Raw genomic sequence first — 25488 nt, 5'->3', positions numbered from 1 at the left:
ATATATATATATATATATATATATATATATATATGAATGAGAGAGAGAGAGAGAGAGAGAGAGAGAGAGAGAGAGAGAGAGAGAGAGAGAGAGAGAGAGAGAGAGAGAGAGAGAGAGAGAGAGAAATATATATGTGTATGTGTTATGAATATAAAAATCAATTGGTTAAATCTAAACATTGTGGTCTTCATTATTTCCTAAAACTGTGTGACCCTTTTAAGATCTGGTATAGACACAGATTAGCAACAGACTTTTTGGGGGAGTATAAAAGAAATAAAATTACTAATATGAGAAAAAAGTCATAGGAGAAAAAAGTAAAAAAAAAAAAAAAAAAAGACAAAAGTGGTAATATTATGAGAAGAACATCATATTATGACAATTAAGGGGGAACATTTCCAGAATAGTCACAGTTTGCAGAATTATCTTAGTCCTGGAGTAATAGGGCCAGGTTAGATTCTTATAATTATTTCTATTCTTTATGAGAATAAAGTCAAGAGAATGAAGCCAAAGGGATATGAAACTAAACTCATAATATTAAAAAAAGAAAATTTTTATTTTTGAGATTAAAGTCCCTCTGATATTGTTTAAGTGACTGAGTCTAATTGCAGATTTGCCACATTCAACATGGATTTTGTTTATCTGTTTGTCTGTTTTAATTTTGCTGTTGGGGATTTTGGTCACATTTCGAATGTTGTAAAGAACTTTGTATATGGTTAATTGAAATATTGATTATGAAGGATAGGCTCACAGGGGCCAAATAAAAATGCATGCCACACTTTTCAGATTTTATATTGTAAAACTAATTAAAACAATAATAAATCTCCATAATAAATCCAACAAATAAGTGTTTGCGCCTCATGCTGTTCTGCACCTTTTCAGTCTTGTAAATATTCTGTTTTTTGTGCATAAATATTCGTACAGGTTTTGCACATTTCTTAAACTCACCCAACTCAGTTGCACAGTTCTTTAATGTTTGGATTATGCCGGTTTTTAACAATAACTGTACAGTATTTTCTTTCTTGTTTGCAAATTTGCCCTTACTTGCAAGAGTCTTCTTTTTGATTTTAGATTTGTACTTTACTTTGCGACTGCATGCTTTCATTTGTCTCTCACGTTCCCCACTGAGGGACAATGAAGGGTATTTATTCTTATCTATTTAATTAGTTTATTTATGTATTTAGTGGACTATGTGTCCGGAATAAAGTTTATCTATATATCTATTTCTGTTCTTCTGGAGCCTAAAATACCTGGAGATCTATTGTTTTGTGCGACAAACTGCACCTCAATTGAAGTGGTTTTGATCCCCGTCCCATACAGAGTGATTTTTAATCCTTGCTTCTTGCGCCATCTAGTGTCCATGAATGGCGCCGCGTCTGTGGGAGGAGACTGAAGGCTGCAGCCGGAAAACTAATGTTTCTCAGGTTTGGACTTTAGAGCCTTAGGGTGTTGGCGGGGAGGTATAGACCCTGCCGGAGACAAAGTAGAGACACAAACTCACGAAGGAAGCCGAAGACCACAACGCTACGAAGGTCTGCAGCTGCTGCGGTGAGCTTCTAAACTGGCCAGTCAGATTGGTCATGTTTAGCACTCTAGTTCTACACATTATCGCGTTATCTCGTGTTTTTGTGAACGCACAAATACCGCGAGAATTCATCTTTCAGACAAGGTCAGTGAGCTTCCTTTCTAACGTGGCTCCACTTTACTGGGAGCTTCTGCTGTGAAGCATCTTAGGAAGCCATGCTTCTTCAACCATCTGTTGCTCATTCTCTCCTACCTACTCTGTCCTTTAGTATATCGCAGCTGCCTTTGGTCAGAATTACTGCCCGCTTTAGGCACATCTGAGACACGTTCAGTTGAGAAGTTCACCCCTGAGCCTGAAAATTATGGAACAAACACTGTTTCCTTACCATTTGGGGAGATGTGTGATTTGTGCCACCCCCTGTTTCTAGATAACCATAGAAGAAAAATCTCACCACACATATTTTAAAGCCATTTCTATCATCATGCAAAGTACAGAGCATGACAGGTAAACACATTTAAGTAGTATATAACTGCTCAGACAGTTTATATAACAGTTATATAAAAAAATGGTAAATGGACCAAACTTGTATCACTTTTCCAGTCATACTGGCCATGAATGGTTGTGTACAGTTGCTCATAAGAAAGTGACAATGCTATATACTTAAAAACACCACTGACTATGAGAGTTCAGATGTCCATGATGTTGATTAGACAAGGATCCGTCTGCTGGGGACTTTGTCACTGTGAGCTTTGCAGGCGAAACCAAATCCCACTACTGCTTCGGACTGGTTGAGAAGGTTGGTTGTGCCGACATCGGTGCAAAGTGTCTCAGGTGAAGTAATAATAGGTCTGTAGAAGGAAAAGCCCATGCACACCTAAAAAGAAAATGGAGTTATCCCTAGAGAAAATGGGCATAAGAAACTACCTGTGCTCAAACAGTTGGTGGTACAGCCAGAAGGGAGCAACAACTACCCTGTTGCATCATGTAACAGGTTAGGCAACAGGCCATGGGTTTCATTTATAAAGCGTGTGTTCACACAAAATGGGGCCTGAATCTCGTGTGTCACTTTCCATTCAAAAGTTGGGATCTATAAAAAAATAGATTTGATAGGAAAATGTGCGGTCCTCGCAGCAACTCTGACCCATGCGTACACTCATTTTGGAGACAGGGAAAACTGGCGACGCAGACAGTGAAGTAATGCTAGGTGAAGGATGCCGAAGCTTCAAGTGGATATGTCAAAATGTTCAGTTGCAGTTCATTACACCGTCCCCAAGCAGTAGGGATGGGTGTCGTTAAGGATTTGTCGACACTACTACTCTTAACAATATGCATTGATTTTATCCGTATTATCAATACTTATTTTTTAATCAAAGGGGTAAAAAAAAACTAAAAACAAATGTTGACTGGTTTATTTATTTTTTTTAAACATTTGGAACAAAAAAAGAAAATGTTATAAAAATAGAGCAATACAAATTGTTATGTAGAAAAGGCTAAAACACTATCTTGAATAAAAAGTATGCCGTAGGAGAGAACACTGACAAGACAGAAAAAAAAATTATATATATATATATATATATATATATATATATATATATATATATATATATATATATATATATATATATATATATATATATATATATATATATATATCCTCTATAAGATTATTTCAAGCATTAAATATTGTACCTGAATCCAAACTACATTGTTATTATATTATCCAAAATATAGCAGAGGCACCCACAGTGGATGAGGTGAATAAATTAGAGCCTGCATGGGAATCAGTTACAGGGAGGGATCTATAAGTGTTGCAATCTCAAGAGAGAAAAAAATAATAATAAATCCTATTACCTATTAAAGAATCTAGTGGGAACTTTGCTGATGCGTAACTCAATGAGGAAACAGACGAGTCGGTCTCACCTGACTTCACCACACGGAGTCTGATCGCCTGTCAGAACTCATAAGCAGGGGGCTTACAGCTGCCCTCACGGTTTGCTGTAGAGACAGTAAAAACCCAGAAAGATCGGTGCTTTTACTAGTTGCCAAAGTCTGAAACTGTAATGATTTTGCTTGACCAGAACCCGATATTCAGCCGAAACATGGAGCAAATGCTTGAAAGGGGTTTATTCACAGATGGGGGCAGGCAAACAGAAACCGACATAATTCCAGGAAAACAGGCAGGTCAAGCTGCGACGAGCAGAGTAGACGGAGGGAAGTCCTGATGAGGTAAAGCAGGTAGACATGAACAGACTGGGATCAGGCAAGCTTGGGCACAAAGAGTTGGGCAACAGAAAGGCATACAGGCATGTTTGTAACATAAACAACTGCTGGAAGGCTCTTACCGTAGGTTTGAGACATTCTAGCACTAGAAGCTGGTTAGAGCGGGGTTTATATGGAGGAGAGACCAGGTGAAACCATTGAGGGTTGATAGCAGGCCGGGTGGAGGCTGAACAGGTGTGCTGAGTAGTAATTAGATCAGCTCCAGTGCCAGGAACGTCACAGAAACAACAGGAAAACAAATCACTAGATCCATTGCTTGTCCCTTTTGAATAAAAAAAGTCACTAGAGCAGTCTGAAAAATTGCGATTCTTTAGATGGAGAAGATCGGCAAAACAATGTTGTTTGGTTTGGAGTCTCCCTGAAAAATTTAATAAGACCTTAAAAATACAGTTAAGAGGACCGATAAGACTGAAGCTTGTTGGTCTACGAAGACGCTGTGTGACCTGGAGGAGGGTGGGGTGTGAGGTGCCTCCTTTAAAGAGACAGCACCAAAACGAGTTGCTTTCAGACGAAACTCAAAACAGAGTTAAAAGAGGAGCTGCGGGGCAACAATAACGAGGAATTCAGAGCAAAGCATGGCAGTTCAACTTTATATAGGCACAGCTGAGTTATTTAAAAGGAGAAAGGAAGGATTTAAAAGTGTGACATGTTGAATTTCATGTGACATGAAATTGAACGTCTGAGAGGAGTCAGTCTGGCTGCAATTCACCACTTCACTCTCTGCCTCACCAATTTAATTTTCATTTCATTTTTTTCTTTTTTATAGATCCCACCGTGGGAAGTAACGTGCACAAGTTTCAGATCCCAATTTGTGCATACGCAATGAGGCCCCTGATTCTTTAAAATATGCCACAGGTACAGAACCCTAAAACTAAGACTTTATGTAATAGAAAAACGGGTAACAGGAAGACAAAACAGAAAAGGAAGTAAGATAAAATAAAAATGAATTCACATATACATCACATTCACAGCTTCTGTTTTTAATCCTGTTGTTAGCAGTTAAAGATGGAAGAGAAGCCGTGTTGTGTGGCGCTGTCGGTCCAGCCCTCCAGAGGACTTGTGGATGAGAAGTTTGTTGTGCTGGTCCAGAACACCGTCCCTAGTTGCCCATTGACCATCCACGCCTCCCACCAGTGCGAAGATGGACACAGCTGGCATGCGTTCGCCCACTACACTTCTGATGCCAGCGGGGTTATAAACGGTTTGTGGATCTTACTCCAGACGTAGCAATACTCAGCCATGTAACGAGACATGCTGCCAGTGCTTCAATTTTTTGCCTCTCCTTTACAGTTTCAGAAGATTGCAGTGTGGGTGGGACATATTCAGGGGTTGAAGCCATGGGTTTGTTATGGAGCCTCAAACCAGTTCCAGGCAGCAAACCGGGTCTTAGGTTAGCCAGTTATGCATCTGTTGCCTTTCAGTCCAGATTTCACTACCAGTATCACAACAGCGCCTCTCCTTTTATCTACAGGATGAGAAAGAAAAACGTCCAGGCCCCCATGGTGATCACAATCTCTGTTTACAAGGGTCACCTGACAGAGGGTTTTGGGGATCAGGTGCCACTGGCCGGCACAGAGGTGGAGCGCTGGTACATGGCGCCTGGTGTCCGAAGGATCGCAGTCACAGAGGATGGACTCACTGCAACCCTGTTCCTGCCTTCAGGTAAGACAAACCTGTCCAGTTGGTTTAGAGGCAACAGAGTGGTTAAAAAAGTTTTCATACATGTTGAAGGTTTTATAAATGCAGCCGTGAACATTTCTTCATTAAGATAGAATGGGACCCTAACCCTAACGGTATGCCGTCTGTACTGTATATGTGTATATTCTCATACTGCTAAATACGTTCCAGTGCTGTTAGTTGGCTTCAGATGTCATCTAATCCATAGTCCAGCTCGGTGTAAAATAGCCTCCGTACAACTGCAGCTGTTCTGCTTCTGGCTTCAGAGGTCTGTTAGAGAACATTAGATGACCAATAGCCTCAGAAGACTAAGGAACAAAGCAACACATGGAGGTCCACCTACACCAACAGGCTGAACGAGGGCATTAATCAGTAGGGATGAGTGTCATTAAGAATTTATCAATACTACTCCTCTTAACGATACTCTTTATCGATCTGGTATTTTATCGATACCATTATCAATACTTATATTTTAATCAAACAAAAGGGTAAAAACAAATAATAATGACTGGATTATTATTTAAACAATTGGAACAAAAGCAAACAAAATATTTTTTTTATAGAAACAGAGCAATATAAACATTATATAAATAACTTTTTGTATAAACAAAAGGCTAAAACACTACCTTGAATAAAAAGTGTGTTGTAGGAGAGAGGTATAACACTGACAAGACAGAAAATTATTAAAAACACTGAATATGCTCAAAGCAAAAAAGAACTCTATAAAATAATTTTCAAGTATTAAATAATGTTTTACCTGAATCCAAACTACATTTATAAGTGTTTCAATTTTAACCAAAAGATAGCAGAAGCTTCCACAGAGAATGAGGTGAATAAATGAAAGAGGCTGCCTATGAATTGGTTGCAGGGAGGGATCTATTTAAGTAAGTAAGTAGGTACCATTACCCAAAGAATGAAATGAAATGAATTAAATTATGTTTATAATATATTTACATTCCGCTGTGGAATGTAGTGGAAGCGTGACTCATTTTCAATGGGGAAATAGACAAGTCGGTCTCATGAAGCTGCACTCACAGTTTGCTGAAGAAACAGTAAACCCAGAATGATTGGTGCTTTTATTAGTTGCCGAAGTCTCAAACAAGACCATCCATTGCCTGTCACTTTTAAATAAAAAGTCACGAGAGAGGTCTGAAAAGTTGCTAAATAGTTGGCAACAGTCAGTGTTGATCAAAGTAAGCTAGGTGAACACGAGAGAGCAAAACAATGATGTGTGGGTTGGAGTCTGCCTCAAAAACTGAGTGTGATCTTAAAAATACCGTTAAGAGGACTGATAAGTCTTAAGCGTGTTGGTCGACGAGGACTGTCCGATGGGCCCCAGGGCCGTTTAGATACCGGGTTTCGGTACCCCATACCTATTTATCAGAGAAGTAGCCAAGATAGCAACTCTGGAGGAGCTGCATTGATCCTCAGCTCAGGTTGGACAGTCTGAGGACATAGCAGCTATTAGTCATGTGGTCCTCAAATCTGACCTTCATGGAAGAGTGACAAAAAGAAACCCCTGAGAATTCTTGTTTGCTGTTCACTCCAAGCCATGTAAGGAAGTGACCAAACATTTCTATTTATTTTTTTAACACAACAGTCAGCAGCAGACAGTTTTCACACAACGTACAAACACAGAATATGTTTTGAACAAAATTGACATATCATTCATACAAATTTTTTCCTAAAGCCCCTCTCATTCCCTTACTGCTTGTTTCAAGCAATCATTCATTGATCTACTACGATATAGTACAGAAGTAAAATAAGGCCCATTTGGCAGTGTTGCCTGGCAAAACCTTGAAACAGCTGGCAGTAAAGTTTTCTTTATGAAAAACAGTTCTGTTCCTAACTAGCAAATATTTCCACTGAATTGTTTTTACTGATATGACTTGTTTGAAGGACCTGGACCTTTTCCTGGTCTTCTGGACCTGTGGGGTGGCGGAGGACAGTTGGTGGAGTACCGTGCAGCTTTGCTGGCCTCACATGGGATTGCTGCAATGGCACTTGATTACCTGACATGTAAATACACTATGGAAACAGGGAAGATGGTGGAGCAGGACTACTTTGAGGTAAATCTAAAGGAAAAATGCAGATTTCACACTAACAGCAACACACACTGAGTATCATCTGGGAATCCGGTATTCAACAGCAGAGTGTTGAACATTACATCACAGGAAAGGGAAGTTTTTAAGATTTGAATAATGACTAAATCAGCTTGAAGTCCCTATCAAGGAATTTTCAAATGTTTTGTATCAGAATTCTTGACTGGACTCCAGATTCATATGCTTAGCATGAGATCCCCAGTGAGCTGTGCAGCCTATTTTTAAAAATCACTGCCTAGTTTTATATGTAGAACAGGGAAGTAAGGTGCATTATAGGCCATGCACGTTAGTTTGTTTTAATGGATTTGGAGCTTCCCTGGCAGCTTTTCCCTCATAACAATGCCGTCTATCCGTCCGTCTTCTTCCGCTTATCCGGGGTCGGGTCGCGGGGGTAGCAGCTTCAGTAGGGAGGCCCAGACGTCCCTCTCCCCAGCCACTTGGGCCAGCTCCTCAGGAGGAATCCCAAGGCGCTCCCAGGCCAGCCGGGAGACATAGTCCCTCCAGCGTGTCCTGGGTCTTCCCCTGGGCCTCCTCCCGGTAGGATGTGCCCGGAACACCTCACCAGGGAGGCGTCCAGGAGGCATCCTGATCAGATGCCCGAGCCACCTCAACTGGCTCCTCTCGACGTGGAGGAGCAGCGGCTCTACTCTGAGTCCTCCCCGGATGATGGCTCCTCACCCTATCTTTAAGGGAGAGCCCAGACACACTACGGAGAAAACTCATTTCAGCCGCTTGTATCCGGGATCTCGTTCTTTCGGTCACGACCCAAAGCTCGTGACCATAGATGAGGGTAGGAACGTAGATCGACCGGTAAATCGAGAGCTTCGCCTTTTGGCTCAGCTCTCTCTTCACCACAACGGATCGGTACAGCGCCCGCTTCACAGCAGACGCTGCACCAATCCGCCTGTCGATCTCCCGCTCCATCCTCCCCTCATTCGTGAACAAGACCCCAAGATACTTGAACTCCTCCACTAGGGGCAGCACATCCTCCCCAACCTGGAGAAGGCACTCTACCCATTTCCGGTTCAAGACCATGGTCTCGGATTTGGAGGCACTGATTTTCATCCCGGCCGCTTCGCACTCGGCTGTGAACCGCTCCAGTGAGAGCTGTAGATCACGCCCTGATGAAGCCAATAGGACCACGTCATCTGCGAATAGCAGAGACGCAATCCTAAGGCCACCAAAACGGATCCCCTCAACACCTTGGCTGCGCCTAGAAATTCTGTCCATAAAAGTTATGAACAGAATCGGTGACAAAGGGCAGCCTTGGCGGAGTCCAACTCTCACTGGAAACGAGTCCGACTTACTGCCGGCAATGCGGACCAGACTCTGACACCGGTCGTACAGAGACCTGACAGCCCTTATTAAAGGGCCCGGTACTCCATACTCCCGGAGTACCCCCCACAGGATCCCTCGGGAGACACGGTCAAATGCCTTCTCCAGATCCACAAAGCACATGTAGACTGGTTGGGCAAACTCCCATGCCCCCTCCAGAATCCTGCTGAGGGTATAGAGCTGGTCCAGTGTTCCACGGCCAGGACGAAAACCACACTGCTCTTCCTGAATCCGAGATTCGACTATCCGACGGACCCTCCTTTCCAGAACCCCTGAATAGACCTTACCAGGGAGGCTTAAGAGTGTGATTCCCCTGTAGTTGGAACATACTCTCCGGTCCCCCTTTTTAAATAGGGGGACCACCACCCCAGTCTGCCAATCCAGGGGAACTGCCCCCGATGTCCACGCAATGTTGCAGAGCCGCGTTAACCAACACAGCCCCACAACATCCAGAGCCTTAAGGTACTCCGGGCGAATCTCATCCACCCCCGGGGCCTTGCCACCGAGGAGCTTTTTAACAACCTCGGCAACCTCAGCACCAGAGATGGGAGAACCTGACCCAGAGTCCTCAGGCTCTGCTTCCGCAATGGAAGACGTGTTGTTGGGATTAAGGAGGTCTTCGAAGTGTTTCGGTGGGCGGAATACAACGTCCCGAGTCGAGGTCAGCAGCACACCACCCCCACTGTAAACAGTGTTGGTACTGCACTGCTTCCCCCTCCTGAGACGCCGGATAGTGGACCAGAATCGCTTCGAAGCCGTACGGAAGTCTTTTGTCCATGGCCTCTCCGAACTCTTCCCACGCCCGAGTTTTTGCCTCGGCGACCAGCCGAGCCGCCTGCCGCTTCGACTGCTGGTACACATCAGCTGCTTCCGGAGTCCCACAGGCCAAAAAAGCCCGATAGGACTCCTTCTTCAGCTTGACGGCTTCCCTCACCACTGGTGTCCACCAGCGGGTTCGAGGGTTGCCGCCGCGACATGCACCGACAACCTTGCGCCCACAGCTCCGACTAGCCGCCTCAACAATAGAGGCGCGGAACATGGTCCATTCAGACTCAATGTCCCCCGCCTCCCTCGGGACGTGTTTAAAGTTCTCCCGGAGGTGGGAGTTAAAGCTCCGCCTCACAGGGGACTCCGCCAGACGTTTCCAGCAAACCCTCACAGTACGTTTGGGCCTGCCCGGTCGGACCAGCTTCCTCCCCCGCCATCAGAGCCAACTCACCACCAGGTAGTGGTCGGTGGAGAGCTCCGCCCCTCTCTTCACCCGAGTGTCCAAGACATACGGCCGCAGATCAGATGAAACGACAACAAAGTCGATCATTGAACTGCGACCTAGGGTGTCCTGGTGCCAAGAGCACATATGGACACCCTTATGCTTGAACATGGTGTTTGTGATGGACAATCCATGACGAGCACAGAAGTCCAACAACAAAACACCACTCGAGTTCAGATCAGGTGGGCCATTCCTCCCAACCACGCCCCTCCAGGTCCCACTGTCATTGCCCACGTGAGCGTTGAAGTCCCCCAGCAAAACAAGGGAGTCCCCAGGAGGGGCACTCTCCAGTACCCCCTCCAAGGACTCCAAAAAGGGTGGGTAATCTGAACTGCTGTTTGGCGCATAAGCGCAAACAACAGTCAGAACCCGTCCCCCCACACGAATGCGGAGGGAGGCCACCCTCTCGTTCACCGGGGAAAACCCCAACGTGCAGGCACCGAGATGGGGGGCAACAAGTATGCCAACCCCAGCTCGGCGCCTCTCACCATGGGCAACTCCAGAGTGGAAGAATGTCATGCCCCTCTCAAGGAGACTGGTTCCGGAGCCAGAGCGGTGCGTCGAGGTGAGTCCGACTATCTCTAGTCGGTATTCAACAGCAGAGTGAACAATGCCGTTCAGTGTAAAAGTTAGACTGTGTTGGCTGCTGCAGTTCCTGCTCTGTCTGAGATAGGCAGATATCCCCAGACAGTGGTTTGTGTATGGGAGAGCAGTTTAAACACCATTCAGTATACATTGCACCGAGGTGTAACTAAGTCATTTAAGGCTACGTTAACACTGCAGGAAAATGCGGCCCTTATCCAATCTTTTTTCCCATATGCGCCCCATATCAATCTATTTTAGGGCAATGTGAACAGCCCAATTCCAATCTTTTTACCCTCAAAAAAATCGGATTTGTGCCACTTCCATACATGGTACTAATTCGGATACAAATCAAATATTTTTCAAAGTGTCCGCTGTCTGAATGGTCATGTCACATTTTATCCATCTTTCACATCACTCTCCTGTCTTCAGCACACATCCACGGTAGTAGCAGTTAGCGCTCCATAAAACACCATTGTTAATAGCTGTGCTGATTTCTTCTTACCTTCATCTTGCTATGATGTGGCCTTAATACTGTCGACTCACATTGCTCAACAGCTTTCTAATTTACCTGACTCCGCCAGATAGATTTGCTCCGCATATCCATCTGGAAACCTTCCGTTGAAGTAATTTTGGGAAGGGGCGAAAATACTGGTTAGCTGATTGGCCTATGTTGGTAATAGACGGGCCAAATAAACCAATCAGATTCGTCGTCAGTCGTAACAGAGCGACAACGAAAACACAACCACAAGCCAAGCTACTCTTGCTGCTGCAGGTAAAGGCTCGTTAGCTCAGCAAAGAAATACTCTGTAATTCGGATAAAACTTGCTTGATAGCCACGCTAACGCTAGTTTCATCGGCTGAAGCCGCCATGTTCTTTAGACTGAACTGTCGCGCTTCTCATTGCGTCACACCTCAACTGTCCTCAAAGCCAACGCTGATCGGACGTTCGTTTGGTGAACGGCTCCAAATTTTCTATAAACGGAAAGTAGCCAGACCGATCTGCGAGTGAAACCTTGAAAGCTCGCGAGATCAGGATGGTCTCACGAGGCTACTTTCTAATAATAACAAGGAGAGATGCTGGCCAGTGTGCGCATTTTTTATTTTTTTTCGAGGGATTTTTTTTTTTTTTTTTACAAACCTTTATTGAACACTTCTAGAAACAACAACCATTACTTTTGTAAACTGTCCACTGCTGTGTGACATCTCCTTCCCTGCGCATGCGGGTCACTTTGCGGTCTTGAACAGTTCAGACAGAAGTCTGACGACTGCTGCATTTACCAGTACGATGAATGGCCACCGCAGAAAAATTTGATTTCAACAAAAAAAAAATGGAATTGAGCATCAAGACCTTATCGAGAAGAACAAGCTTCCCTGTAAATTTTAGTTAACTAAAATATATAGCAAGTCTAGTTAATAAGTCACTTCAGAACACAAAATTAACAAGTTGGATTAGTTACCTGCAACATATAAAAACATTTTCAGCAGGAAAAAAAGTTAATTAATTAAGACTATAGCTGGATGTGTGGAGTCAGCAAAAGTATTAAGATAAGGCTATGTGGGTTTTAGGGTCTTTCTTAGTCGGAACATTGTGGCAGAGGTGGCAAGTTACATGCAAGGTTCGGCATGAGACTTACAACAGGGCGAGTTCATCCAGGCACTGCTCTACGTCCAATGTTGTCGCGGTGGGCACATTTCGGCGCGCTGTGTCGGAGCAACAGGAGCAGTAACAAAAAGCCAAGGCAGCTCCGCACAAGGCAGAGCTGATTAGACTAGGCCTGGATGGAAAGTGCAGTGAACGAATCACCCTCAGCCCATATGGGCTTTGTTACTTTTCTGCGTGAGAAATGTCATTGATGGCGTGAGTACCTGTGAAGTCAGGAAGATGTGTGTGTCTCACCCTCATTTTATGAAACCTGACACCTCTGATTGTTGTCACTAAGTAAACTCGACAGCTATTTGTTTGATAAAAGTGAAGGCCCAAATTCATAGGGAGCAGCACAACGGCTCCTTTATTACTATCAGCTCAATTTTCGCTTCATTGCAAGAAACGAAAGACTCAAAAGGGGAGTCCAGGAAAAATTGCAAATATAAACCAAAGCAACTTTACTTAGTATCCCATTAATGTGAGATTTATTACATGAGCTTAAGTTATTCTAAAAAAATCGGTAGAGTTTCTGATGACATGATAGGCCTATGAGGACAGGATAGTGATTGAGCAGCAGGGTGGTAGTCAACATGAAACGCCTGATTGCTTAACAAGGTCCTATGTTTGAGTTTGTCATAAAGGTCTTGTACAGGTCTTTAAAAGTACACCATAGGGTTAATCACCTTTACTTACATCAACTTTTACCACCAGGCTCTGTGACTTGTGGTAAAAGTTGATGTCGCTCAATGTGTAGGAGCTCACTGATTGTGTCAGTGAAACCATCTGAGACAAAAAGTGTTTACACTCTTAAAGTAGGGATTAAGATCAAGGGCAACCCCCTCTCCTTTCTGATAATATTTTAAGGTCAGGAAATGTGATTGCATCATTTCAGGTTTATAGCGTGAGTTTATAGCTGTTTGCTACACATTAATGTAGCAGCAGCCAACATGCTTTAGCTCTAGACAAGATTCAAAAATGAACTGCTGGTAATCCATTAGAAGATCTTTTAGCTAATTAGATTAGGTTACCAAATATCAGAAAACATGTAATTGTGATACCATTGCTGCATTGTGTCATTAGAAAACTGATTATGATTAATCCACATTTTCTTTGTTTGATTTTGTTTTGGCAGTGTCGCCATTGTTGTGTTTGAATTAAGTATCCCAGCCACTAAAAATGTACACCCAGTGTTTGCTTCAAAGGCAGGGAAAGTCCACCCAAAAGTCCAAATTTGTTATTCACTTGTGGAGTTGGCATAAATGACATTTAAAATGTGTCCTAAAAAATATTGCACCCAAGTGGTCCTTTGAAATTATGATATTGCACACAGTGATTTTGTGCTGACATTGCACAGTTCTAAATGTAATGTTCTTTAGTATCAATATCAATACTAGTTGTTCCATCCATGTTTCCTTCCTCCTTCCTTGAAATGACTTTCTTTCCTTTTCCCCTTTTTAGTCGCCCTTAGAAGTTTACCCACCCTTTATCATCAGGTTTTTGTAGTGTATAAAGAGAAAATTACATATCTTTTGCCAAGGCTTGTTTACCTTCTCTTATACAATATAAACTTGAGTAACCTCCCCTTCTTGAATAGTTCCTTTCACAGGAACAAAGAGGGCAACAAAGAGGGCAAAGGGAACAAAGTAAATCTTGAAAATCAGTCCCACACCATATTTTTCTCTAAACCAAATCTGAAGACCACATGAAGTTTGGAGGTCTGTAACTGTTGACTCAGCAGAAACTTGGAGACCTCTGTACACTCTGCCTCAGCATCCTCTGACCCTGCTCCGTGATTTTATGTGACCTTCCAATTCTTGGCTGAGTTGCTGTCATTCCCAATCTCTTCCATTTTGTTATAATGCCACTAACAGCTGACTGTGGAATATTTAGTTCTGAGCAAATGTCATTCTTGGACTTGGTAGTATTCTGTCATGGTATCAGGCTGGAATTCACTGAGGTCCTGAGAGGGATCCAGTCTTTTACAGACGTTTGTTGAAGTAGTTTGCATGAGCAGCTGTAGGACTGCAGGGATCAAGGATACAAGCTCCACAATGTGATTTATATACAGCGGTACAATGAAGACAGTCTGATTATTGGAGAAAATGTCAGATAAGTGTGAAATTGAAAAACCTCTACCAGAACAAGGCTCAGTGTGAACAGTTATCTGCCTCGACCGACTGGGGGTTAGAGAAGACAGAGCAGAGACACAATAAGAGAGACAAACAAGCACAGAAGCACAATTTGATCCAGGAATCTTTTCTACATTATATGGTAATAGTGAATGATCTATCTTCCCTGAATGATGTCACAGCTAAGAGAACGCCAGACCAGGTGCGCCTACTATGAAGAAAAAGAAATGACAGAGAACAAAAGGTAACAGATGAAATAAAAAGCAATGCAAATTGGAGAACAGACCAGATGTCCTCCAGCAGCCTAAGCCTATAGATGCATAACCATAGAGGTAGCTCAGGGTAACATAAGCCACTCTAACTATAAGCTTTGTCAAAAAGGAATGTTTTCAGCCTAGTCTTAAAAGTAGACAAGACTTCCAGTTTTGATCCGTGTCTGCCTCACGGATCAAAACTGGGAGTTGGTTCCACAGAAGAGGAGCCTGATAGCTAAAGGATCTGCCTCCCATTCTACTACTCACTACTGGAACCACCAGTAGAACATATGGGGAAATCAGAGCTCTGTCAAGCAGAAGTTGGTAGGACCTTCCTAGGGCTACTTCCGGTTAGACCAATCTGTATAATCTGACCCAATCTGTATAATATGATTGAACTTGATTTTGTAAAGTGCCTTGAGATGACATGTTTCATGATTTGGTGCTATATAAATAAAATTGAATTGAATTGAATTGAACATGCTAACCGTTAGCCGCTAACATGGTTGTGTTCAGTATCACAGGGTGATGGTACTCTGTTAGTTTGGTTCAAATCCTGTACTGGAAAGTGTCTCAAAAAGGGAGATAATACTAAAAGTCACCAAAGGTCAGCAAAGATCATGGGTCAGATCGCCCTTCTTTAGCAACACAGCCTCAACAAATCTGGGCCCAGAACTCAACATTTTACCAAAATGGTGAGTAGTGCCATTTCCCACAGGTGGGTGGTGCTGTATAGGCCGGGTGGGTAGTGTCTGGGCCTCCTGCCAGGTCCTGTTGGAGTCCAAGGCCCAATAGGAAAACTATGTGAAATCCAAAAAGTGACAGAAAAGACGCATGAATTTAAAAATATTAACAGGAAGTGATTTTGCAAATCTCAGATTCCTACGTTCATCACAGCCACTGCAGTAGGCGTCGAAAGTTGCCATGGTAAGCCAATGGAGCATGTCCCTGTCCTCCTAGGAGCGTCTAGCCAGCAGGGTTCCGTTGTCATGGAAACTTGCTGACACCTGCTGCTGTCTGTCTACTGCGTGCAGAGACAGACAGAGTCTGTGTAATTGGAATATAATGGCAAAACTTTGCCCCGAACAACACTTGATATTTCGCCAACCGTAAGGGCTAGAGACATAATTTTGTCTTCGTTTATTTCGGAACGGATAGGGGAACAAGACAAACTATCTGTTTTTGTAGGAAATATTTTATAGGAATTTTGACGAAAATGCAAAAAAGCTCGAAGTTTTGTCCCGAACAAATCGCTATAGCTATAAAAGTATATGAGATATCAAAATAATTCTTTCACCGTGAGTATTAGCAGCCTTTGGGGGACAACTGTGCCTATTTTCATGTTTGTACAAAAATCGGTGTAGGCATGTCGACAATGTAAAAAAGTGCATAATTTTGGGGAATGGAGGTCTGATCCTGTTTCAGCATTTTTCTAAAACACTACTCCCGAACAAATTGTTCATGTGGCAAAACCATAACAGATATCCACAAAATTCCTTTTTTGTAAGTGCCAGAAGGTTCTGAACATGAACGTGTGAAAGGGTCATGCCTGTACGTCAAACGGTTTAGGAGTAGCGGCGATGTGAAAACATGGGTTGTTTTGAATTTTTAGATGTAATTTTTCACAACCGCTCCATAGGAAATGAACGAGGAGGTTTTTGACTTGTTGAAGCTCTGGGGCAATTTTTGAGAAATCTATAAATCCCACACCAATGAGGGTTATATTTTCTGAATCCAGACAAAAATACCTACGTTTTCATGAATAATTTGTCTACGCAGAGTGAAAATTGATGGAGTAAGCTGAAGTTGTTTGGAGTTTTGAAATCTTTAAAAATTCTTAGAGTGCACACTCTGACAGTTGGAGAATTCTGCCATAGACTTCCATTATAAACGATGATTCGGCTGATTTTTGGACATGAGCTTTGAGGAGTAACTGTAAGAAAGCCATAAAATATATCCACATCCAGTTTTCACTTCTGAGTAGATCAACAATATATCCACAAACTGGAAGTTAAATGGTGTTTTTAGGTTAAAGTATGACGACACAGTAAAGCTTTCTCTCTACCCAATTCCATTCATTCCTATGGGTTGTTTTGGGGTGGTTTTTCGCTAATTATGTTGCCATGGTAACTCGAAACCCCAGCAAAAGTAATAGCACACCATTCCCGATCGAGCCGGATGTTTTGATACCTGTATTGTGGGGAACACGCTACGGTTCGGGCCGCATTAATCGTGAAGTAAACTATAATAATAAAGAGACGTGTTTAGAGGTGCATAGTAATAGGTGCCGCCAATGCATTTGCATTGGAGGCAGTGCATTGCGAAGCAAATGCTATGGCAGGCCCCTAATAATAAAGAGTCCATTTAGAGGTACATAATAATAGGTTCCGCCAATAGGTGCCGCCATTACATTTGCATTGCCTGCAAATGCTATGGCAGGCCCCTAATGAACGGCTAACACTGAAGCTAACCAGATACATAATCACTGGAAGTGCGCATGCACAGCCAGAAAGCGGAAACTAACAATGATCATGACGTTCCGTCAGCGTGACACAATGATTGGCATGTGGGACAACCAAGAGAATAATGTCCATGCTTACAGTGCAACCAAATCTGTTAGAAAGATAAGGCTGAGGAGCTCCATCTGAAGGATGGGGGTGAAGAGCTGCTGCTTCTCTGTTTTGAAAATAGTTAATTTGGGTGCTTGGCGCATCTGGCCTTCTTTTTTGGACACAGCCCACTGGGATTAGATGCCGTGATAGTTCAAAAACATGTTAAACACACAACTGCATTGTTTTGTCTATTTACTCAGTCTATTTACTCTTTTATGATTTGATGGATTGTACTATATATTGCTCTATATAAGTCAGAATTTTTTTAATTAAACTGCCTTGAGTCAACATTTTTTGTAAATTGGCGCCTTGAGGACAAACTGAATTTAATGTATTCCCTCTGGCATGGGAACCCAATGGGAACACCCTAGTATGAACTGCAGAGTGACACTGGTAGCGTGGTGCCTGGGACTCTCCCGGACCTGTCGCTTTTGGAGGACAAAAGATGGACAGACAGAGTGGCTACTTTCTTTAAGTACAAACATCTGTGGAATATAGCTGCTACTTCCGTCAGCCACCACAAGTTGGAGGGTACAGCGTAGGTCTGGACGATATAGGAAAAAAACATACTGATAAAATAGAAATCATATTGACTGATATCGATAATTATCAACAAATTCAAAACATATATGCAGCCCTGACCATTTTATACTGTTGCTTAGCAACTTATGAATAGATACAGTACACACGAACACTGAATTCAAATTCAACCATTTATTCAACCAACTTTTTACCAAAACTGCAAGTTTAAAAAAACAAAAAGAACACATCCTCTCTGAACTCTTTGAAAGGGGCGGTGCTTGGTGACCGAGCCTTCCTGGGTCTGTGTTTGTGATTGGCTGGGAAGATGTATTGACTGTAATATTAGCCTGGCTAGAATGTAAAAGGAAGGAAAACTGTTATTCTATTGAACTTTTTATTGACCCTTTTTTTTCATCGTTATGCGTCTATTTATCGATTATATATTGTTATTGAATTATCTTCCATTCCTACTACAGCCCCAGGACACATGGTGTTATTGAGGCCAATTTTCCTAGTATTGATTGGTATTGTTTGAAATTTCTCTTAAATTATCACCCTAACTCATATCAGCTCTAACATGCTTTCCTCTTGCAGGCGGCCTACACATTCCTCCAGAAGCATCCCAAGGTCCTAAGCAGCAGAATCGCCATGTTGGGTCTCTCCTTGGGCACAAGCATCACCCTGAAAACAGCTGTGTATTCTGAAGTTATGAAGGTTTGATTTGATTGATTTAGTAAAGGTTCACCAAAGAAGACTCCTCTGGAAACAAGTCCAATTCACATCCTCTAATGTGCAATTCAACTGATCCACATTCATCCCATTCAGTTCAGTTACTTCCACACAGGGTCCACTTCCACCTCATTTCACTACCATAAGGTTACGATTTAGGTCTTATTAATTACTCAGTAATGGAATTTCTGCTTGCATTAGTAAACATGGGCCATTTTGAGAATGCATACCTTCGTCTTTTTGTTGTTGCTTGGTAGAAAGTTTCCAAAGGTTCTGGTTGGCAAGATTAGCACAGCAAACTGGTATCAGCTGGTCAACACTCTAAAGACCTGAGGTTTTTGTCTGTTTCTGTATCTGAGCAACTTAGGTTTCTCTTAAGTTGTGTGTGTGTGTGTGTGTGTGTGTGTGTGTGTGTGTGTGTTCACCAGCTCAGGTGTGCAGTGTCCATCAGTGGGAGTCACGTGCAACCCTTGGATGGATTTCTCAAGGAAACGTTGGGCTACTTCAACGAGTAAGTTCATCGTTTCCCAGTATGTGGTTCAATTTGTACATAAAGATATTAGTTTTCATAAACTAATGAGAGCAAAGAAATCCGAAATAATTTAATAAGCATTCTTAGTTAGCAAAGCTTATTATTATTATTTTTTTTATTTTTTATTTTTTTCCCCAACCAACCAAGCTGTTTATTAAAAATAAACAGCTTATTTTTAATTATTACCTTTTCTGTCCAACAAAGGAACAGTGGGAAAACTTGCTTTACTGAAGATAATGAAGCAATCTGGCGTAATCTGCTGCTGCCCATCCCCACAGACCCCTCCCTCAAAGTGGACGTGAGTAACTAAAGCCACAACAGATCTGTTCTTTCCCACATTCAGTTTTAAGTCCACTATTTGTTTTGGTTCTCCCTTTTCTAAAAAAATAACCATTAGTTAACAAATTAAGTTTGTGTTGATGCACAAACTGCACCGAGCAACATTAAACCCAAAATTCTAGTGATCTCTGATCTGCCCAGTTGCATCACAACCTGTGGACAGAGGCATTTTCCGAATGTCCATTTGGCATCAACTAAAACTCAAGGGAAATGGGTTTTAGTTGCAAGACATAATGATAATGACATAAGTACAACCACAAATCAGCACGGCAGCTTTGGTGCTTCTGAAATTAAATGTTCCCAAATGCCATGAAAAGTATTCCCCCCTTATAGATATCTGTTTACTCATTTGTAACACTTAATAGTTACTAGTGCAATAATGATGATGATGATGATGATAATAATAATAATAATAATAATAATAATAATAATAATAATAATAATACATTTTATTTATAATACAGTTTACATTTATAGAAAAGGTAAAGTATTGCAATGTGTAAAACAATAAATATAAATAAAACAGGGACATTAAAATGCAGTAAATACAGAGAAAAAAACCAAAGGTAACCTCTAAATACTAAAAGAAGTTTTAAATTATGATTTAATTTAAGGGAAACATCTATTAAAACCAACCTGGCTTTGTGTGAAAAGTACTTTTCCCCCTAAATTTTATGACTGGTTCATCAAGTGTTTGTGATAATTGGTAATGATTCTTTTACATCACTGGAGGGATTTTGACCTCTCTGCTTTGGAGAATTGTTGCAGTGACGTTGGACGGTTTTCACCATGAACAACCCTGACAAAGCATCTGGATCAGATTTCAGTTTTGACAAGACCACTCAATTTTTTAGCCATTCAGAGATGGACTCGTGGTATGCTTTGGATCAGTGTCTCTCTATTACCTAAGTGAGCTTGGGCAAAGGTCACACACAGATGTTCAGACACTCTCCAACAGGGGTTTCTGCTAGAGCTCACAATTCATGGTTCCATCAGTTTGCTGTGCAACAGTAGGTTTGGTTTGGCTATGAATGATGATTAGTGAGTGCCAAAGACCGTTATCAACAAAGTTGGTCATTTTAGTCAAAACCATCAAGTCTGAATAAAAGCCAAATGTTCTCAGTCCTTGTCTGTTATTGTTTTGTGAATACCTGCCTGGTGAGGTGTGCTATCATAGAACAATAGATGGAGTGAATTTGCGAACTGTCATTCTGAAACGGCAAGTACCGTACACAGAATAAACACGAACAATTCCAAAACACAAGAATTTATCAACAAAATACTAAACTATTTAGACCAGACTAGACTGGTTGATCTCAGCAGGGCATTGGGCGGGAAAACACAATGTCAACATAATTGGGAACACTTACTCTTCTTGATTCTTCAGATTCTTTCCTGCAGAAGCTAAGGACTATCCAGGTTCAAGCGGCTAGTCTTATTTCGACCAAAGACACTCGCTGGATACACAAAAAGTAGGCCGCACTTACTGTATTTTGTACCCAACGTTTCTTCAAACATCTAGTCTTTTACTCGACCAGGAAATCATGACCTTCACCTGCCTTTCCTCCTTGATGTGACCAGCTGTGGGTTAAATAGAGAGAGAGGACATGTCTGCTCCAGATTTTGTATCTCTTACAGATATTCCGGCCATGAAACTGCTCCTCCTTTCAGAGATCCTGGACCTACTCAAAGTTGCTTTGTCTATGCACATTTCTGAATTCTTCGCCAGTATCAAAACTAACGCTATTGATGTGCTAGCAAGCAAGCTCAGCTTCCGAGAATGGCAGTGGGCAGCAGGTCATGTAAATCCTTTTTCGAGTTATCCTGCTCATATGGAGCAATCCCCCCGATCCTAGACGCTGAATCTTCGGAACAGGATGTAGCGCGTCCTCACTAAGACTGAGAAAGTAGAGCACATCACCCCAGTTCTAAAGTCCTTCCACTGGCTCCCTGTATCTCAGAGAATAGACTTTAAAATACTTCTGTTAGTCTGTAAATCCCTGAATGGCTTAGCAGCTAAATACATCACAGACTTGTTATCAGTGTATCAACCCTCCAGAACACTAAGGTCTTCTGGCTCCAGCCTACTCTTTATACCTAGAACCAGAACCAAACACGGAGAAGCAGCATTTAGTTCCTATGCTCCACTTATCTGGAACAAACTTCCAGAAAACTATAAAAGTGCGGAAAGTTCCTTTAAATCAAGATTAAAAACACATTTGTTTAGGATTGCCTTCGACTGTTATAATTAAACTGTATAACTGAAACATCATTAGTTCACTTTATAGTCTAACTGTTTTTACTTGTTTGCTTTTAATTTCTATTCTCCCATGTTCTATTTTGTTTCTGCATTTTACTCCTGCTTGCTTTTATTCTGTTTTATTTTCCTATGTTTTAATAATGTAAAGCACTTTGCATTGTCTCTGTACTGAAGTGTGCTATATAAATAAATTTGCCTTGCCTTGCCTTGGTACAGTCCATTGCTTATACCTTTAGTACATCTGACTAACCCCAGGGGGGCGTTGTTCCCCACTCGGTTTTTTTGTGAACAGGTGGGAAAACTCCAGTGTCCACTGATGCTGATTGTTGGCGAGGATGACCAGAACTGGTGCGCCTATGAATCTGCAATGGATGTCAGTTTCCAAACCTTAAAGCTCCTTATCTGAATGCAGTGAAGTATTTATACCTCATGAACTTTCCCATGTTTTATGACATAACAACTAAAAACCTCACAGTATACTTTGTGATGGCCTTCAAAAGATAGATGATAATTTACCTTGACTTTTAGAGCAGTTTCAGAACAGAACTTTTATAACAGTAAGAGGAAATTGATCCAAATTTGTTAAATTAATACTCATTGACCTTTACATTTGATACAAATCTTCACAAATGAAAATATGAAAAGTTGGATTTAAAGTACATTTGTAAGCAAACAACAAAGGGCAATTAATTTTCTTAACATTATTTAAACACAAGGTAATTCCACCTGCTTTATAGGAAAACAAAATAACAGAGCTTTAGATGTCATATTAATAATTGAAATCGCTTTCAAAGAAACAAAGTTCATATTTAAACCAAATAAAACCCTAAGACTTTAGAAATTAACTGATAAGCAATCTTTGGCATTTATTTGTTAGGTGTAGTCAAAGGTAGTGTTTTGATTCCTTATCATTTATGAGCATGTGATCATAGAAGAATGCTATGTTTTTGCTGTCACACACAAGAACTATTTCCAGCTTCCTCAAAGACCTTAGATAAAATCCGACAATAAAAACAGTTAACAGTAAATAAATATACTGTTTCAGCAGCATAGCATTCTTTCACAGTAACCAGGTATTACCATAGTGCACTAATCAGACATTAGCTGGTAATGTGTGTGTTCTTGTACTTGCAACTGAGCAAGAACATTTTTTGCTCATATTACTAGTAAAGTGAGGACTTTGAATATCTTACTAGTAAAGTGAGGACCTTTTCTTGGTCCTCACTTTTTTCTGGGCTAGCGGTTAGGTGTAGCACTATGGTGTCAGTTAGGTTTATGGTGGGTTTAGGTGTATGCTGGTATGGGTTAGGGTGTGGCCATAGAAAGGCTTGAAAAGGAATGGAAGTCTATGGAGGTCAAGGCACTGTCTTCACTGTGTACTTTAAACAAGGGTGTGCGTGAGTGTGGGTGGATACGGGTCTGGGAAATCATCTGTTCTTGAGCCATGTAGTACGTGTTTTTAAAGTGTGGTATATCCTCTCAGATGACAGGGTTACAAACTGTGGATGCCTGGGGTGAGTTATATCAGCGCTGATAGCCCTCATGCTCTGCTGCAGCCGGTCAGCATACAGTGGTGTGTGGCGTTGTTACCCTTTGCGTGGTCCCTCCTGTTTTTCCTGTGTAGCGTTCCCATACTCCGCTGTACTGCAATGACAGAGAATAGAACTCTCTATACTGTAGTGCTTCGATCAAAGTTACTGACGAGCTGAAATGGCAGTTTGAGCCTGTGAGGAAAAAGAGTTGTTTTTATCTGCTGAGCATACTCCTCAGGGCTAGAGGTGTTCACTGACCATGTTAGATTTTCACTGATAGAAACACTTTGGGGGTGTAGCTGGCAAATTTGATGGATTTAAAAAGATTTAGGGGAGGACAGTTGTACAACATGGTCAAATTTGGAAAAGTTCAAAGAGTTACACGTCAAAGATGCTCTCCAAACCTTTGGATACCCTAACTGGGCTCTTGTTAAATTAGCAAGGAAATCCAAAAGACATGCTGCAAAACAGAACGGAGAGAAGGACAAGCGCAATAACATTGTCACCGCATATGTTGCTGGGGTCTCTGAAAAGCTCAGGAGGGTTTTTTCACAACATCCCAGTACATTTCAAACCCAACAGAATCCTCAGACAGAGGCTGGTCCATCCTAAGGATAAAATCCCCAAACCTTAGATGGTGTATGCAGTTCAGAGCAATGAGGAATGTTCTGATCTTTATATTGGAGAAACAAAACAACCTCTCCACAGACGCATGACTCAGGAGAACTTCCTCCTCAGGACAAGACTCAGCCGTCCACCTGCACCTTAAGGATAAAAAACACTCTTTTGAGGACTAAAATGTTTACATTTTGGACAGAGAATAGATAGAGATTGAGAGAGAGGTGAAGGAAGCCATTTATGTAAAGCGAGAAAATACAACTTTGAACAGAGGAGGAGGGCTCAGGTTTCAACTTTCAAAAACTTAAAACACAGCGATGGGTTTGATTCCTGGCAAGTTTCACCCCAATTCACACCTCCATGTATGTGACCACAACATTTCTCCTGTGAACCAGGCAAACGATGAGCCTGACAGCTCTCCATTGTTGGGGAGATCAGTTCCAGGTAAATCTACATGCAAATCCAAGCTCTAACTAGGCATTTCCGGCAGGTCTATAAAGTTTGGAACTCTACACTATTCCATACATTTTGAATTGAGAAAGCTACCTGGATGGCAAGCGAATCATCTTCAGCTTCAGAACAGAGGTCCGATTGTTTTTTTTTTTTAAATCTTGTTTTGGATTAAAGTTCGAAGAATATAAATACACTTTCAAACAGTTCTATCTATAACATTGTTATAACATAATGTTTTGGAAACATCGTCACAATTTGCAACTAACTGATGTAAATATATCAAACTATGAAACATACATTGCCTTGGCATAAAGCATTTTGAACAGCTTCAAATGTTCTGTTTTCCAGATAAAGGAGATGATGGAGCGAGCAGGGAACAGCCATCTACTGACTCTGCTGTCGTACCCAAACGCAGGTCACCTGATCGAACCGCCGTATACGCCACATGCACGATCGAGTCTTTTTAGAGATGTGAAGTCACGTCAGATGTGTAGGTTTGCCTTCAGGCTTCAACGCTTATTCTCCAACTCTATTCAAAGTGACCCTGCCAGTGTACTAATGGCTGCAATTTTTGTTTGCAGTGATGGCTTTGTGGGGAGGACAGACCCTGGAACACTCTCGGGCTCAGGAGGATGCCTGGAGGAAACTCTTGGTCTTTTTGAGGAAGAATCTGTATGGAGGCGTGAAGTCTACTTCTCCGCTTTCTAATCTTTAAAAAACGACTAAACATTGTGAAAGTGGAAGCAAAGTTGTTTTTTTCTTTGCCAAAGAATATACATAAATTGCAATAGAAGAAAAATGGCTGCTTAAGTGAAAATGCTTTTGATTGATCAATGATCTGTTGATTTTTAAATGCACCAATTTTAAAAACCGTGGACCATTTAATCACATACAGTGTATTAGCACCACAACAAAGTAAAAAACAAAACAACAGGACTTGTTGTTTCCAGTGCCAGACTTTTTGAAGTCTGCCACTGGACCAGTTTCGGTTCAATCTGCTGGCTTAATGACTTTCAGGACTTCCCATTAATAAGGGGTGGACCTGTTTCTGTTGAATTTGCATGTTATCTAAGCCATTACAAGAACTTTGTT

General features: G+C 41.7%; 1 protein-coding gene and 1 long non-coding RNA gene across 3 annotated transcripts; one reads left to right on the top strand and one right to left on the bottom strand.

The window, feature by feature from the left end:
- The first annotated feature begins 1357 nt into the window (after window positions 1-1357).
- Window positions 1358-25197, top strand: LOC105927029 (peroxisomal succinyl-coenzyme A thioesterase). Its single transcript, XM_036145614.1, has 12 exons — window positions 1358-1545; window positions 4569-4657; window positions 4799-5003; window positions 5093-5192; window positions 5274-5464; window positions 7379-7548; window positions 18528-18647; window positions 19091-19173; window positions 19399-19492; window positions 22086-22166; window positions 24745-24886; window positions 24978-25197. The coding sequence occupies exons 2-12, from the start codon at window positions 4649-4651 to the stop codon at window positions 25109-25111; spliced, it is 1329 nt and encodes a 442-aa protein (XP_036001507.1). The 5' UTR covers window positions 1358-1545; window positions 4569-4648; the 3' UTR covers window positions 25112-25197.
- LOC110368606 lies at window positions 1978-4465 on the bottom strand. Of its 2 annotated transcripts, XR_004932343.1 has the most exons (3): window positions 3654-4465; window positions 3443-3517; window positions 1978-2396 (listed from the first exon to the last, which is right to left on the bottom strand). It is a non-coding gene; the product is annotated as an uncharacterized LOC110368606 (long non-coding RNA). The 2 variants fall into 2 exon arrangements; XR_004932342.1 differs by having other exon boundaries at window positions 3443-4465.
- Window positions 25198-25488: the final 291 nt, after the last annotated feature.

This window comes from Fundulus heteroclitus, chromosome 2 (assembly GCF_011125445.2).
Source record: "Fundulus heteroclitus isolate FHET01 chromosome 2, MU-UCD_Fhet_4.1, whole genome shotgun sequence".
Lineage (NCBI taxonomy): Eukaryota > Metazoa > Chordata > Actinopteri > Cyprinodontiformes > Fundulidae > Fundulus > Fundulus heteroclitus.
The sequence above is the reverse complement of the archived record's forward strand: the minus strand, read 5'-3'. Positions and strand labels throughout refer to the sequence as shown.

Coding starts and splice junctions, on each gene's coding strand:
- LOC105927029 (XM_036145614.1), top strand. Junction 18,648..19,090: donor TGTATTCTGAAGTTATGAAG/GTTTGATTTGAT, acceptor TGTGTTCACCAG/CTCAGGTGTGCAGTGTCCAT. Junction 19,174..19,398: donor ACGTTGGGCTACTTCAACGA/GTAAGTTCATCG, acceptor TGTCCAACAAAG/GAACAGTGGGAAAACTTGCT.